The 17006-nt window shown below is 42.8% G+C and overlaps 4 protein-coding genes and 1 non-coding gene across 5 annotated transcripts; 3 read left to right on the forward strand and 2 right to left on the reverse strand.

The window, feature by feature from the left end:
* BYT42DRAFT_t27 lies at positions 1-84 on the reverse strand. The gene has a single exon. It is a non-coding gene; the product is annotated as a tRNA-Leu (tRNA).
* Positions 85-9380: 9296 nt separating this feature from the next.
* BYT42DRAFT_490817 (uncharacterized protein) lies at positions 9381-9758 on the forward strand (the record flags this gene model as incomplete). Its single annotated transcript, XM_051564030.1, has 1 exon — positions 9381-9758. One exon carries the CDS (start codon positions 9381-9383, stop codon positions 9756-9758), a length of 378 nt encoding a protein of 125 aa, XP_051427287.1.
* Positions 9759-10051: 293 nt separating this feature from the next.
* On the forward strand, positions 10052-11079 carry BYT42DRAFT_556583 (integral membrane protein mpv17 pmp22 family). Its single transcript, XM_051566794.1, has 6 exons — positions 10052-10161; positions 10223-10240; positions 10297-10461; positions 10518-10574; positions 10634-10734; positions 10805-11079. The coding sequence occupies exons 1-6, from the start codon at positions 10098-10100 to the stop codon at positions 10967-10969; spliced, it is 570 nt and encodes a 189-aa protein (XP_051427288.1). The 5' UTR covers positions 10052-10097; the 3' UTR covers positions 10970-11079.
* Positions 11080-11167: 88 nt separating this feature from the next.
* BYT42DRAFT_489719 (chromatin remodelling complex Rsc7/Swp82 subunit-domain-containing protein) lies at positions 11168-13662 on the reverse strand (the record flags this gene model as incomplete). Its single annotated transcript, XM_051563951.1, has 8 exons — positions 11168-11260; positions 11318-11766; positions 11844-11875; positions 11948-12230; positions 12301-12439; positions 12495-12783; positions 12851-13340; positions 13407-13662. 8 exons carry the CDS (start codon positions 13660-13662, stop codon positions 11168-11170), a joined length of 2031 nt encoding a protein of 676 aa, XP_051427289.1.
* Positions 13663-14768: 1106 nt separating this feature from the next.
* BYT42DRAFT_556588 (fumarylacetoacetase-like protein) lies at positions 14769-16909 on the forward strand. Its single transcript, XM_051566795.1, has 10 exons — positions 14769-14896; positions 15002-15115; positions 15201-15373; positions 15436-15525; positions 15592-15742; positions 15819-15918; positions 16002-16037; positions 16113-16283; positions 16354-16502; positions 16619-16909. Exons 1-10 carry the CDS (start codon positions 14801-14803, stop codon positions 16814-16816), a joined length of 1278 nt encoding a protein of 425 aa, XP_051427290.1. The 5' UTR covers positions 14769-14800; the 3' UTR covers positions 16817-16909.
* Positions 16910-17006: the final 97 nt, after the last annotated feature.

Raw genomic sequence — 17006 nt, forward strand, 5'->3', positions numbered from 1 at the left:
TTCATCCTGCGAGGTTTGAACTCGCGCCCTCTTTCGAGGATCAGATCTTAAGTCTGACTCCTTAGACCACTCGGACAAGGATGATTTTTTTGATAAAATTTTGTAGATTATTGATGATCTAAAAGGGCATCACGTGACCTCGTCTTCGTCTTCGTCTTATGTCGTCTTATGAATTGCCTGAAATTCGTTGAGACTCGTTTTTGGAGAAAGCGAAGTTCTTGATCCGCTATAATATTTTTATTCTTTTTTGACTAAGCTTCCTAATCTAACGATATTTTATTAATATATTACTAGGTGGAGCCCGTGATCTTCAAGATCACAATTGGGGATATTTATTGGTAGACTCAGGGTATGCTACCATGGGTGTGGTTAGAATGGCATGAAGGTGTGCCAGTTCTACCGTATGAGGTAGAGGGCGCAGGTGGAGCCCGTGATCTTCAAGATCACAATTGGGGATATTTATTGGTAGACTTCAAGGTATACTATATTTTTGGTGAAATGTTCATTTGAACTGCTATGGATCAGGTATCTCCGCCGATACGGTAGAATCGTAGTGCTCTGGCGTCACAGGTTTATCGGCTTCTTTTAAAATGAGTAGAATATGCGCATGAGGCAATCCTCTTTTCTGGAACTCGACGGTATAAACGTAGCCAATTACTTTTCCAAGTGTATGATTTTTTGTCAGATCCTTCAAAAGAGCTCTGAGCTTGAGGTTGAAAACTCGTGCTGTCAAATCTGGCCGATCAGATACTGTCTGTGAAGCAAGAAGCTCATTCCGAATTTCTGGCCATTTTGGATTACACGTGAATGTAAGAAGAGGTCAGGCTTTCCGAAACATCTGACGATACTCATTGCATCTTGGTACAGCTGTTGCATGTTTCGAGGGCTGCCAATGAATGACGACGGAAGGATGACAGGCTGACCGATGGAATTCATATTCATATTGTTGTCGTCAAGTTGGAGAGCATCTTGTACGCCTGAATACACATCAGCACGCAGTCGGGACTGGTTGAGGCGAAGGTAATTGAGGCGGTTTTGTTCCATCTTGGCATACATATCTACGATATACTGCTGAAAGAGTCGGCCAAAGAGGTGCAAGTGGTGTCCATCATTTCGATACATCAATCTGAAACTGTAGTAGTTCATCACGGTGACTCTGTCGTTTCTGGTCGATCGAGTTTCAATGTTCCACCCAGGGTCGCCTTCAGGAAACATCAGCACGTAATGGAGTGGGTCATACAGGCGATGCATCTCACTGATTGATGTCAGTTGGTCACTACGCGTACAGATCACAATATCCCTTCCAGAGGACTCTGCGTTTTCACCGATAATGACACCAATTTCAGAAGCATTTGGTGCATTATAGCGTCGTGGATCTGGGGCATCGTCAGCTCGAATAATCATTCTGATGTTGGAAGCACCACCATTATCCTGTATGTATTGGGCCATTGTCTTGAAAAGATGGACGAAAGGATTGGTTTCATGCATTAATTGCTGAAGTACTTCCAAGGTGTCTCGCGCGAGATGGCTTGCAATTGCATGTCGATTTGATATTTCGTTGTCAGTATCATGGACGTATATTTGTGCAAATGCAGGTCGTTGGCCATTAGCAGGAAGTAGCGATCCCATCAAGTGGTAAACACTTCCATGAATACGGAAGCAGTAAGCGCCCCGTCTGCCATTCATTATACTTTCGTCTAAATTTACACCAAGAGAAGTAAAACTGAGAGCACTACAATAAGCTCTGATCTTGAGCCGGAAATCTTTTGCTTGCGCCCCAGTCCCTGTCAAAAGCGAGGCAATCAAAGGAGGGGTGGGTTTGAGAGGAGAAAGTACAAATTGACCATTTCCACAACAGAGCTGAAACTTAGGATCATTCATAGTACTTCCAGCAATTTTTTCTCCACTCCACATTCGTGCCTGACAGTGGCTGCAGATGACATTCATGGCTCCTACATTATGAAGATTTGGCATCGAGACATTGGGATCGCGAGCCACATTGGGCCTAGAATTGAAATTTTCTGTATTTCCGTCTTGATTATGAAGGGGACAATGGCGGTTTGAGCGACGATGATGTCCTGTTTGACCACAACTGGTGCAAACCGCATTTTGCTGCTCATTGTTTCGCCCATTATTTATAGTAGTGTTTCGTGGAGAGAAATTTGGGCAACGACGATTGGTAGAACGCTGGTGATCGTTGCCGTTGCAAGATGGGCAGCGAGGCATGGTTCAAAGAAGAAAAAGGCACCAATCGAAAGAATTGAGATTCTAATGACTTGGTGTATTGCAAAAAGATATTAAGAAGTTCTGATAGCTTAGTGTAGTTGAAGAAGAAAAGAAGGCACAAAAAAAAAAGAATAATAAGAGGTTCTGAAGAGAGAAGGCACAAAAAAAGGTTCCGTGGAAGTCATGTGATTTACAAATTGCTAATTTTTCAAAGATTTTAATTATATAGACTAGTAGCGCCTGTTGATCTTAAAGATCACAGAGTTATGCTCTTTCGGTCTGTAGTTTGTTGTTAATCTGAGGCTAGTGGGAATAGTAGCTGATTAAAGATGCGTTTGGAATGGGATGCTCCATTTGCAATATTCAGAACTCCGCACTCGAATTTGTGTATCCAAAGGTCTCGCTTGATGGCACTCTAATCTTTTGTCAATAAGCGGTTGATTTTCGGTAAGATTTAGTTGATGTGCGCATAAATCTTTGCCTATTCAATGGACAACAGAGTAGTACAGTCTCTTTTTCTTTTTTCCCGGGGGGTCTTGCCTCCCCCCTGACCTACCGCCACATAGCGATCATTTTCTTCATCCACGACAGAGGAACAACAATATGTACACAAAGTTAGGAACAGAAATAGTCAGACATCGATATAATATTAAATGGAGAGACAAAAATAGATAATAGAAAAAATCGTACTTGGGGAAACATAGCATAAGGATAAAATCAAAAGGAACATAAGGACAAAAAGCATACAGTAAAGCATAAAGGTGAAGAATAACTTGAAAAATCATAGCAAAGGATGAAATCAAAGGAGCATAAGACAAAATACATACAGTAAAATATAAAGGAATAATAAAAACAACAACATAAGGGTAAAGACGCCACCAGGACCATCAACAAAGAACAATCGGGCTGATTCGTTGCTTTCATGCGTGACACTCTGGAGAATTGCGTGGTATACGGCATGTTGATAACGGTTTAGGTACTCGTGTGTTTGGGGAACATTGGCAACATTTGCGATGAGATCGAATTGTTCTCTTACCAGTCTGGGCTGACGGTGAAGTGTGCTTCTGCCAATTTCTTGGCGATCAGGAAGAACAAAGCGATCGTAATTCAGCAGTGAACTCGATTGGCGGTTCAGATGCTCTTCAATGTCCAGCAAAGCGCGATCGTACACGATTGGGGCGGCTCAATTTTGATGATCATTGTCTTGATTTTGATTGCTCCAAAAAGGGAAATAGTCTTCTGCCAAATGCTGGCGGAACTGCATCCAAAGCGCAAACGGGTCAGGAACCTGACATTTTCTGTCATTGCCGGCATGATACATTGCTGCTGCAGCACGATCGTGGTCCTTGTAAACATACTTGTACAGGTATTTGACGCTTTCCAGAGAAGTACAGATTTCGACGTTAATGTGAGCGTTATATCTTGCACAGAGATATCGATTGTGGAGAACAACCCATCTATGTCCAACTGGACATGGTTCTTGACCACAAAATCACCATTGTTGCGACGACGGTATAACGGGTAACCACTGTGATCTTCGATAGTAGCTTCATTGAAGGAGCGGGGGTAACGCTTTTTACATGAGCCGTTTTTCATGCAGGGAGACCTCGGATGCGTTGTTCCACACGGACCGTGCATCATACATCTGCTGACGGTGTCGTAGAGATCAGGAAATCTCTCTCTGTCCGGAAGTTCGCACACACGATACGATCATAGACATCAAGTGTTCTCGGCTTTTCCTCCGGATGTAGCACCAAAAGCAAATGAGAATGCGGTAAGCCTCGCTTCTGAAACTCCACAGTGTGTACATGGGTAACGTCTCTTTCCAAAACATGGTTCTTCTTTAGATCTTCCATGAGAGCTTTACGCTTCATGTTAAAAATTCGAGCGCAAAGGTCGGACCGATCAACAGCTGTCTGTCAACCAATCATAAATATTTGTATTTCAAAAATTTCCCAATCAAAACCGACAAATGTAGCAAAAACCGAAGTGGCTGCCTTGTGACTGAAAATTAGCGCGCATAACTCCCAAACATTTTAATAATGGTAGGTATTATTGGATGTTTAACAAGCCGTACACCCGCTGTGCAATGGATGCCGCCTGCCACCGGAGGTCGCCCTCTTACATTGAGCGACTTTCGTCAGACAAAAAGCCTAACGCATACACGGCATAACCTGGGCGAGAACTCTTGACGGAACTTCGGTATATTAATGACAACCCTATGGCATACGTTGCAACGTGATTTGTTTCTGAACACGCGCAGGGCAGCACTGGTTCCCCCCCTCAGTTCCATCCCGCCCAGGCTATGATAGATCTAGAAAGATGTGTGGGTATGTTGGGTATTTAAAAAAAATGAGTTAGTAAGCTCTTTGATTGATTCAAATTTTCGTCAAGATATTTTACCTTTGTTATTTGAAGTTTTTGATAGCCATTGATCGCTTGACATGACTTGGATTATATGACATTGAAAAATTTTTGAATTAGTATACGTTCATTACATCATAGCAAAGGAAAAGAAATTGGACTTGCCTTTGAACCAAATGGTGTACCGGAAAAAAAAACGGTGAATACGGACCGCCAGGTAAGCTTCTTCTTCGATGCGGAAAATAAAATTGCTTCCAGGGACAGTTAAGCGATGGATCGGTGGTGTCAGCTTGAGCAGGCAAAAAATATTGACGTGGCCAGAAGTGACGGTAACTTCGAGTTGGATTCCAGATATCGAGAGTCCCCCGAATAAAAAGAAAGAAACAAATAAAGTACATGATGATAAAAAAACAATGATCGCGTCAGTAAAAACCTCATAAAAAACCCTGTGGGAAAAAAAGAGGAAAAGACTGCGAAAAGAATATGTACATGAAATATAAAATACAAAATACAAACTATAAACTACAAAATAAATAATCGGGAAGACATCTCGAATACCATATGATGAGAAGCAATCCAAAGGAGAGGAACATGAAGAGGACACGTAAGCGTTTTTCTGATTAAAAAAAGAGCCACACCACCGACGATGGCCTTTGACGTCATCCGATTTCGCCAGATGGATGGATGGATGGATGGATGGCGAGAGAAAGTCAACTGTAGTATCCAGAACTTGTCAGGCGAAAAGAAAACGGAAACCGGAAGCTGGAAGAAGGATGGAAGTAAAGGAGAGGTAAGTCTGTTTTGCCGGAGCAAAATCGATGGTAGACCACTCGACGCTTACCTTTTTGAGGATGGTAGTCGATTTAAATACACGGGATAAGAATGGTCTGGATAATGGATGCGGATGGAATCTTGATACAATGATAGTGAGGGTTTATCAAGCAAACAGAAAGAGAGAGAGAAAATCAAAAGAAGAAAGAAGACAAAAATATATGATTCTCCATGGATGAAACAATAGTCACCCCACTGATGCATGAATTCATAGATCGAAGCACGTCTGCTTATGTATTATTCGATTTTGAAAATTGAAAGAGAATGAAAGGACATATATAGTATAACTGACAAAAAAAACAACAAATTGAATGATGCTACAGAAGAACGCCAGTCGGATCATCAACCACTTTTCTTCAAGAAGAGCTCTACTCACATTTTTATTCGAAAGACGACGATGCTCTGTTTGACCACAACTGGTGCAAACGGCATCTTGCTGTTAATTGTTTCGCCTGTTATCGTAAAAGTGGGCAGCGAGGCATGGTTGAAAGATGAAAAAAAGGTTTAACAGGTCTTGATAACTTAGTGTAGATCATGTGATTTACAAAATCGCTAATTTCCCAAAAATTTTAATTATGTTTAATTATATTTTTGTAAAGTTGTTGTTTCCAAGTTTCGCCTTCGATCCTTACAAAGTTCGCCACACATGAGTTGTTTTGATAGAGAGCAGTATACCTTGTCTCTTGTAATTGCTTTTCAGAAACAGGCAGGAATAAAAGATCGCACGATCAGGAGCAGAAGGCAATACCCAAGAAACAGATAAGAGAAAGGAAAATTTGAATTAAATGAAAGATTAGAAGGGCCACGAGAATTTAGGCACCATACAAGTTAATTCATTAAATTTTATTGAGATATAAAATAGCTTGAAAATCAACTTGACCGGTTACAGATACACGCTGGATAAACCATAGTCTGGATGATGGATGATGGATGCGAGGGAATGCAATGATAGTGAGAGTTCTTCAATAAACAGAAGAGATGAAAAAACTAAAGAAAATAAGGAAAAATTGAAGGCAAAGATATGTGAATTTCCATGAATTCATAGATCGAAGCATATCTCCTCCATGTATCATTCGATAATCGAAAACTGAAGAGGGAATATACAGTGTAAGTAACAAAAAACCAAAATAAATGACGCTGCAAAACACCCAGATGTCGTATCACCAACCACGTTTCTTCAGAAAGAGCTCCACACATTAAATCTCTTCTTATGCTCCACTCGCAACTTTTGATTAACCAATCACTATTAAGCGAAATGCTGCAAACCACAATTCTAAAGGCCGATAGTGAATAAAAATTCAGAAAAAGACAATTGTTTCTTTCGACCCTACTTTTTACTAGAGAATGCTGTTTGGTTTATGAAGAGAAACAATCGATATAAAATAGTAAAATAATAAAGTAAATGCAGTATCAATGACGATAAACCACAAGAAGTGGATATATTGAAAAAAATGATAATTTAGAAGTTTTTGAAGTAAAAATTCCATTAAATAAATCAAAAAATGGAAAACTTATTCTAAATATTATGATCGGAAAAGATAATACATTTATAAACTTTGATAATAATAATCAATTAAGAATAAAACCAAGGAAAGGCACAGGGATAGATAAATCGATACACAGGTCTATGGTCATGAGTTATCTATACAGAACGGTTTATATGAACTGCGAGCGTTCCGAGGATATTGATCTAGTATGGAATTTATCCGTCGACATGTGCATAATGCGATGAAAGAGGAATGGATATATGTGAAATACATTATTTTATTATACCGAACACGAAAAAATGGATGGCAAAAGCAATCCGCAGTGTTGTCCGTAGAAATATGGTAAAACAAGCCATTGTCCAGCGCAATCTAACCATATTCATTGGACTCGGTGTGGAAAGAAGGAGATCCCGCAGATGGTAGAAGGGCTGAGTTTGTGGTTCCAAACAAGTCGGCTGGAGTGACAGCTAAAGACGGCTGGTTTCGCGGAGGGTTGTAGAATGTTGGTCGCAATAACGACAGGGAAGAGAGCTGGAATCCAGCCGATCGTCAGAGTCAACGTGGCGGCTAATCCCCGAACCCTCGCGACAATCCATGGACTTTTTAATTATAAGCGCATTTCGTTCCAAAACAAACATCATAGAAATGAATATAACGAAGTCCTTCTTGAATGCTTGAAGCGATGCTACGTTTATTGGAAAGTAAGTTTTTGATTCATGTAGCGCCAAAATAAAGGCCAGGTTTGGCAAGGTGAACTATGTCGACATGCGCAACGACATCATTGGTGTGCATGTACCGGAACGAGAGTGGCGGTTGAATGTAACGTTTTAGGATATGCACGGCAGCATCGAATTGTCTCTCGTCTCGCGCATCAGTTTGCAGATATCATGGCACAGTTTGGAGGCGTCGCCTGTCTTTGCTGCTTCGAGGGCGAGCATGCCGTGCTCATTTTGCCGCGAATCAAATAGCAACCGCAAGTCCAACTCTAGTGTCATTGTGGGAACGCTTGCGGTTATTAATGCCCTGGGCCGGGCTGGGGCTCGCCAATCTTCATGCGCAATACACATGAATATCAGTTAATGACTTCAGCAGGGGTGCCCAGACTTGCGTGATGAAATCATACTCGGTTAAACGGGCCGTGTTGTGAGGTCGAGCATAAACGTATTTGTGGCAAAGATGTCGATTAACGTGGCCAATGCTGCAAGCATCCGTTCAGCTTCAGGACATCTTGTTTTGATTTGTTGAATGTACTTTTGATTCGTCGTCAGGCTGTTAATGGCTTGGATAAGTGTGCCTTTTGCGATCTTGGCATTCTTTACGTGCAAACTGGCCTTAACTCGTCCACTACCTTGTCAACGTCAGACCATTTATCTGCACAGAGTGTGTTGAAAAGCAAAGGAATCTTTTAACGTTTTGTATTCTTCTTCAGTGATGCTGAATTGCTGTGGCAAGTTATGTGAATTGGCGACATTGCAAGTTTATAACAAGGAGAGAGTCAAGACCAGTGGTATACCCCAAAATTCACTCCAAAAATCGAAAGGATTCCCAGAAATAGTCGAAGGAATTCGCATCCTCTGCTTGCATTAACGCCATCTTTGTGATTCAAACGGCCTTCCTTCTCCTTCGCATGAGGGTCGTTCTATCCTTCGTCGCAGTGGTTGAACGAAGATGCCTGCGCAGGTAGGAAATTAAAGCAAGAGAAAAAAAAAAATAAAGACGCGCGGCAAAATGGTGACATGCGTTGCAATTTTTATGTTGCTCAAAGGATCGGAGTGCACCAAGTGTTGGCCAAAATCTCAAACGGCAGGAACGCATGATTTGAAACACCAAGCCATCATTTCCTGACCAATGACAAGCCTTCATTTTCATGATTTGCGCGTGTGATGTTCACTACGTGTTGGGATTCTGCGAGTAATTTTTTTCTCTTCCATCTTCTTTCCTCCTTGTGTGGCCTTGCAAAAGTATATCTTTCCTCGCTTGGAGATGGAAAGCTATGAGGTGAAGAAGGAAATTTGAAAAGTTTATATGGGTTGTTCTAAGCTCTGTCCGTAGGCCGCACATTGTTACGAGGTCCCTCCCCCTTGAACGCCCATGCATACAACTGGTTCCAAAAAGCAATGTCCGTCTCTTGAATATAGACTGATGCATAGGCAGGATGATTGCCGCAAGATCAGAGGGAAAGAGGGAAGGTTTAGTGTACTTGTACAAGTCAGGGACTCCTTCGTGGCCAACTGACATGTAGTATCTCCACTGCGGTACATTGTCACATTGCTTTGCGGAACAACTAGGTTTGCTTTCGACTAAACAACTAAACGGCTTAATAAAATACCCTTTTTTTCTGTCAGGATGTGGCCTTCGCCTTTGTTAACTGTTGTTGGGTGGATCGCTGTGTACAAAGCTGGGCGATATGGGGCATATTGAGCCCAACGATTGTGGTACAATTTAATGATATATCTTTTTCTTTCTGTTAGGATGTGTGCCTTCGCACTTGGTTATCTGTTGTTCGGTCGATCGTTGTGTAGAAAGTTGGGACGATATGGGCATATTAAGCCTGACGAATATGGCTGGGTTGCCATGGATAATGGTTTCTTTTCACACATTCACACCGACATCACTGCGGATCGCCACCCATTTGACGAAGAACTTGCCTTCTCATCCCAAGCTGTGACCAATACCATCTTCGCATGGAAATACCATTTATCTTATGATAAGGGTTTGAGAATGATAAGGATGATGAGACTTAGATCGATCATTGACTCAATCAATATGTCGACAACGTTTATTTGCAGCCAAATAAAATGGTTTTTTTTCTCTGATTTCTATCGTCGGCATCATTATTGCTTCAAATAAAGGATCAACATATGTATCATAATTTGGACGTTTCATACAGTTCATCGTCAGAGCATATATTTCTTCGCTTGGATAATTCAAATAAGATCAAATAAAATTTAGCTGGAACAATTACGACGAGATCACAGTGAATTAAGTGGCAATGGTTAAATGTAAATGCGCGCCATTATTTTTTTCTCGCAATATGTACAAGAGGCGTCGTAAAAGCGGATTATCTTGATTAGGATTATACCAGGCCACGACAGAGGAGAGCCGTCAAAGCGGAATAATGTTGATCGTGGCTTATAAAAGTCCTGATAATCCAGTTCACACGATACTTGGAGTTTCAGAGTGAGCAGAATGTTTGGTCTATATAACCGTTTATTGTCTCGCTATCCCATCCTCACCCAAAGTGTGCAAACCGGTAAATAAGACTCAATATACATCTCGGAAATTCCAGGTCTTTGCTAATGGTTGCGATGTAGCGATTTTGTTCGGAACAGGTACAACAACCCCACTTTCTTACAGAAAATGAACAGCTTATAAAGTCATTGTCAAGGCGATGTTATTGCACAGCAGGCCGTGGAACAAAAAGGTCTGAGCAACCATGACTTTGACCGTACAGTTCGTATGATTGGATTCGGTGGTGTAGTAGCGGGACCGGTTCTCAGTACCTGGTATCGATTTCTGGAGAAAAACGTCAAAGGATCTACTCCATTCCGAGGTACAATGCACTGTCGTGAAATTTTCTTGAAAGCTCTATTAATCAGTTCATTGTAGCATTGGCAACCAAAGTTGCCATCGATCAGTGTCTTTTCGCGCCCCTTTTCATTGGAGGTAACGAACTGAATTGACGACGAACAATGGGAACCATTTGCTAAAACCCGACGGTTTAGTGTTCTTCTGCGCTCAAGGCTTATTCGAAGGCAAATCAGTGGATGAAATTAGAAGCAAACTTCAAACCAACTATGGGACCGCCGTCATCAGCAATTACAAGGTAAGCAGGATACGCGAATGGAGAGTTCCGAGAAAATCGTACGCTTAAAGCTCAATTATCAAACCATCAGTTGTGGCCAGCCGTCCAATTCGCTAATTTCTATTTGATACCATTGAATCATCGTCTTATGGTCACCAATGTCGTTGCTTTGGGGTGGAACGCGTATTTATCACTCGTAAATCAACGATCGGTATCAGGAACATCGCCAACCGAAGTCATCTCGCCTGCTACATAGATTCTGAGAAATAAAATTACATATTAAGATTTCGCCTCTGGTACGACATAAAGAGGTTAATCCGTCATTTCAGGGACCTGAAGCTCTCATACTCGCTGTATACATATATAATCATAGCACGCTGTTGTACGGATTAGTACGCGCTGGGGGATAGGTTGATTATCAGCAGATTTTTTATTTTGTTCATGCGTTTCAATGTTATAGGATCGGCATTTCTGCAATGCCTGTACCATTGATCTTTGGTACACCCACTTTAATGCTTTTATATTTTACGACACCGCGAGTTTCCACCTAATAAAGGCATATATCAATGTCATATTCCTATAAGATGATTGAGTTTGGACTCACCTTTCCACCTATCATGCCTACGCAGTAACCGCTGGGCGCTGATAAGCCCTTGAGTGCCATAATGGCCGTGCTGGTTTGAATCAAAGGCTTAACATTATCGGAACATAACGGGCATGAATATTTGGCTTCTTCATCATCACAAAGACTTTGATATTTTTCGGGCGTCAATATTTCGTCGCAGCGCGTGTGAATCCAGTGATCGCAGGTATCACAAGCCACCATTTCATTGTCTTCTTCGTCCGCGCCATCTTCATCAGAATAAGGTTTCATACACACTGTACAAAATCGATCTTCTGTGAAGTTGTTGTAGCATCGATTGCAGTAAGTGGCCAAATACGCAGGATATTTGTAACGATCACTTGGAGGCGCGACAGCATGATGATATTGTACGTCGCTTCCCTGTTCATCGCAGCCATGACAATCAGCACATAAGGGACAGAGCCAAGCTCCTAACGGATCAAAGTAACAAAAGTACAAAAGTGTCAATTGCACGTTTTCAACACTCACAAGTGCTATCCGCATTTACCTTCAGGAACATCGTCAACTTTGGGATTGCAACTATATAATTCAACGAAATCAGTACAACACAACCATTGGATCAATCGCATTTATGCTAGTCACAATACGTACCATCCCGTGTGCCACCCTCGATCGCAACCATCGCAAATCATTAAAGTGGACTCATCGCCTGCATCCTTACATACACAACAGATTTTACATTCGGGGCATGACCAAGGATAGGATTCCACCGCGGCCAACTGTCGGGGCGTGGTCAGGTTGGCACAAAGAGGATGATATTTTCGGGTGCATTTGGTGCATTTGATCATGGTAAAAACATCGCAAATGGGAGCATTTTCTTTGGCCGTCAGTTCTTCGGGCACACTCAATTGGTGACAATCAGCGCATTTGTTCTCTGCAAATTTCTGGCAAAGTCTCATTCAATTATTTTTTGCCTTGTCATATGCAGCCTCTAGGGAGTGAACTTACATGCGATTTTGCTGCTGCTGCGGCTGCAGCTACCAGAGGAGCATGGACCTGGCATTTTTCACCGGGATGCGCCACGGGTCGTTTGCATGATAATCCTTTAGGTGTTAAATAACCGCAGACGGAAGGAGCCATGGACTACGCAAATAGATCAATTATCCAATTCCAAAAAAATAGGAGTTATTCTTCCAACGCTTACTGTAGATTGGTTCATGGGCATGGGGGATGATGCAGGTACCATGGATTGCGAAGGATAAAAATTGGGGGGCGGAGCGAAAGGGGGAGAAGCTTGATACTGCGGAGAAGATTGTCGCTGAAACTGGAACTGCCGAGTAGGATCGAGATAATTGGCCATGTTACGATTGACGAGCTGGTAGACTTGATTCAAGTAGTACTGCTGAGCATAGAACGATTGCGCTTTGGCTACCGCTGCAGAGGGAGGAAGAGGAACAGGTTCTGGCTGATTGAACCGGCTGAAGTGACTACCATTATCTTTTAGATTATGACGTTGATCTTCCCCACCCCAAAAGAACCAATCGATTTACTTACACTGCAAACGATGCTTGAAATTGTCCATCCAGTAATGACAATGGATACAAGTCATCTTGATCTTCTTTGGAAACTCCAACGGATGATTCTCGCCGTAATTTGGCAATGGCGATCTCTTTGATATTGCTGGGAAGTGTATCAAGCGCTTTATCGACATCATAAGTTCCTTCCAACAAGTCGGATCCAATACCATGTCGATGTTGTGAACGATGTTGGAACTCAATAGCTACAGTACTAGACGTATCATGCGTTTCATCGTTCGGTTGGAATGTGCACGTTCGGGGTTGGGTGGCGGACGGGATCTGATGGATGTCGGTATGCACGTCATAAAAGGACGCTTTGTCAATGCGGCGTTCATGTAACTGGGCATTGTAACTTCGGACGGCTAAGGCTGCATGATGCATCCACGTGGCACTGGTGACCGGAGAGGCGGTTTTATAAGATTCGGAGCGGGCGGTTTTAGCGATAAGGGATCGACGAGCGACGTCGGCTGAACCCATGGACGTGTCACCGTCGTCCTCTGTATTGTCTACACTGGTGGAATTCTCCGTGTAACCTTCTTCGCGAGCGAGCGCTTCAAAGTAATCATCCGTGCAACGTTTTCCCTTTTTAATGATTTTTGCACCAAAGCACTTGAAGACGGAGCGGGCCGTGACAACCGCGACATCGCGATTGCGAAAGTATTGCAAAAGAATGCCATTGTCTCTGAGATATTGCTTTTCGTCCTCGTCGATGCGTACACGTTCCAGCATAGGATTGCGTTGAAAAAGCAGATAGCTGTCGCGATAGCCTAGCACTCTGGCGGGATCCATGGCCAGCATGAAATGGCGATCACCACGCGTAGGCAGGGTAAATGTAGACACTTTGAATTCACGTCCTGTGAACAGCTTAAATGAGCAACAAAAATGCGAGTCCCATTTGAGTGTCGTCCCTTACCTCCCAGTAAGTTACCATTCTGATCGATCTTGGTCTCTCCTGCTTCGTCGATGGTTTCCTCTACCACTTCATGGTCGGATGGTGTCTCTTCTTTTCTTCGTTTGGATTCCAGCGTTTCAGTAACGTCACCGCGTCGTCGCAATCGTCCACGTTTTCTAGGTGTAAGGGTTTCATCCACGTCGGATTCCATAGCGGTGTGCTTTAGATCGGCCTGGGTATCTGCTTCAGCTAGGCGTCGGCTTGGGGGCCGCCCTCGCTTTGGAGGTCGTCCTCTTTTTCTTCTACCACCTACAGGATCTACAGACAGTTTATTCAGAAAAACAATAAGATAAAAAAAAAGGCCTGACTAAAACTATATCTGTGTACCTCTGAGAGGCATTAGGTTGACTGGTTACAAAAATGTTGTATGGACCAAGTGTGGAGATAGGGCAGTTCCTTGGATTTTTCTGAATTTCAATATGCGGTCATTTCCAAAAGCAGTCACTTATGATCCGCCATTTTTCATTACTCCCCTGTTCCATCTGCCTCGAGTGGCGAGGCTGTTCTTTTGTAGGAGAATATCACTTTATCTGTCTAGATAATAGTTTATGGCTCTTTTTGAGATGAATGGATACGAATGTACTGTTAATTTGGGTACCACAGCATAACAGCGCAGAGAACCAGGTATGCTTGAGTACAATCTGAAGAGCGCCTTCAACACGGGAAATTGCTTGTTGGTGAAAATAGTCGTTGGATGAAAAATAAGGTAGAGAAATTTGCAAATTACAAATGGCCACTTTCGAGCAGATGGAATACGACATCAGTTATTCAGGTAGGGCGACTTAACTTTCTGCAAGGCCCAAGACGTAAGGTCGCATAAAGATGGATGTTTGTGTGATGCTCGGGATCTGGATTTCCGGGTTTGCCACGGTCAGCTGATTGGTGCCAGTGGGCGTGGTAAAAAAAGTAAAAAAGAGGGGCATCGTTTTCTCACGTTCCTGATCCTTCATCTTTATCCTTATTATTTTCACTATCATGGCTTCTACCTTGAAGAGCTTTATTCCTGTGGCTGCTGACTCCCACTTCCCTATTCAAAATTTGCCTTTTGGTATCTTTTCCACCGCAGATAAGGTAAGAAAAACGCGCTCAGCGGAGATTCTGTGGACACAAAGAAGATCTAGCGTTGGCTGATATTTCGATCAACCATATCTTTCTTTGCCCTTTGCTCGGCTGTAGAGTCCTCGTGTTGGTGTGGCTATCGGGGATCAAATCTTGGATGTCCATGAAGTTGCCTTGGTCGGTTTGTTGAATGACATTGGCGTCGCGAATCCGGCGGCTATCTTTGCGCAGGTAAGGAAACATCTTCCGTGCAAGACGAGAAAGCGCAAAAATTGAAGTCGGAATATTCACCGCACACCCATTCTTTGCCTACTAGCCCACCTTGAATAGCTTTATGGCCCTTGGTCGACCTGTGTGGCGTGCCACTCGAAATGCTATTCAAAAGATTCTTTCTGGCGAAGAACCGACCCTGAAAGATGATGCCGCATTGAGAGAGCGCGCCTTGATTCCCCAAAACAAGGCTCAGATGCATTTGCCCGCCAAGATTGGGTAAGAAGCGTTGAGAAGAAAAGCCCAACAAGAAACCTGAAGCTCACATGCTTGGCTTGTAGTGATTATACCGACTTTTACTGTTCCCGCGAGCATGCCACCAACGTGGGTATCATGTTTAGAGGCAAGGATAATGCTTTGCAACCCAACTGGTAAGAGAACCAGAAAAAGTGACGGTTTGTTCCCTTGGCAACTCAACTCAAAACCAATAATGAAAGGTTGCATATTCCTGTCGGCTACCACGGACGTGCATCGTCCATTGTGGTCTCTGGAACGGACATCCACCGTCCTGCAGGTCAACGATTGGTGTCAAAAGATCAACCTCCTATTTACGCGCCCTCGGCCAAACTCGATATCGAATTAGAAGTGGTAGGGTTCAAAAAAAAAAAAACGCGATGGTAACCCAGTTTTTGGGAAGTTTGGAATGAACAAGGGTTTCACATAGGGATGGTTCGTTGGTACGGGCAATGAACTTGGTAAACGCATTGATATCCAAAATGCCCGCGATCACATCTTTGGCATGGTCCTTGTGAATGATTGGAGCGGTAAGTGAGAACTGCAATCGATGGACACGGGTGCACGAAAGAAATGTGATTTAAGTGTTCTGCTATTCTATGGGTGTGAATAGCTCGCGACATTCAAGCTTGGGAATATGTCCCATTAGGTAAGTCATTGAATGCCATCAAAAACGAATATCCATAGTGTAAATATTCTGGAAGATTGACTGTATGTTCTTTAGGTCCTTTTCTCGGTAAAAGCTTTGGCACAACAATTTCTCCATGGGTGGTGACGCTGGACGCTTTGGAACCCTTCTTGGTTCAAGGTCCGCCACAGTCACCTGAGCCTTTACCTTACTTGCAAGAAAAGGGTCCCAACGCGTATGATGTAAAGTTGGAAGTACAAATTAAGCGTAAGTGGGATTTGTAACTTTTTTTTTTGGGCTCGCGAAATTTTAGTACTTATGATCATCAAAACCATAGCCAACGGAAGTTCCAAGTTTGAAAATATTGTGTTGTCCAATCTCAAGTACATGTACTGGTCTATCACTCAGCAGCTGGCTCACCACACGATCAATGGGTGCAACATGCAGCCAGGCGATATGTGCGCTACGGGAACCATTTCCGGTCCTGTAAGTATTATGCCTTGCAGTTTCTTTTTTTTCCATTTTTCCCTCGTCTTTAGTCATACATGACCAAGACGAATTACCGTTTCAAAATCGCACCGAAATTAACCATTCCTTATTAGGAAAAGGGATCATTCGGCTCGTTGCTTGAGATGACATGGAATGGCAAAGACAAGATTGCACTTGAAAATGGCCAAGAGCGTATGTTCCTTGAAGATGGTGATGAAATCAACATTACAGGCTTCTGCGAAACGGATTCCTACCGTATTGGTTTCGGTGACTGTCATGGCAAGATTCTTCCTTGCCCTTACTCATCATAAGGGTATAGCAATACGACTAGAAGCTGTGCTGTACGTGCAATTGTCACTGAAGAAGAAACAAAAGTAAAAATAAAATAAAATGTTATCAGAGGAATCATCAGTGCAAGGCAGTTTAAAGTTTGGATTATGACACAATGTATCGGTCAGTGCTGACAGCGCATTTTGCCATAAGCGGAAAAATTCCCTTGCT

Source organism: Radiomyces spectabilis, assembly GCF_025331425.1.
Source record: "Radiomyces spectabilis strain NRRL 2753 chromosome Unknown BYT42scaffold_2, whole genome shotgun sequence".
NCBI classification, from domain to species: Eukaryota; Fungi; Mucoromycota; class Mucoromycetes; order Mucorales; family Radiomycetaceae; genus Radiomyces; species Radiomyces spectabilis.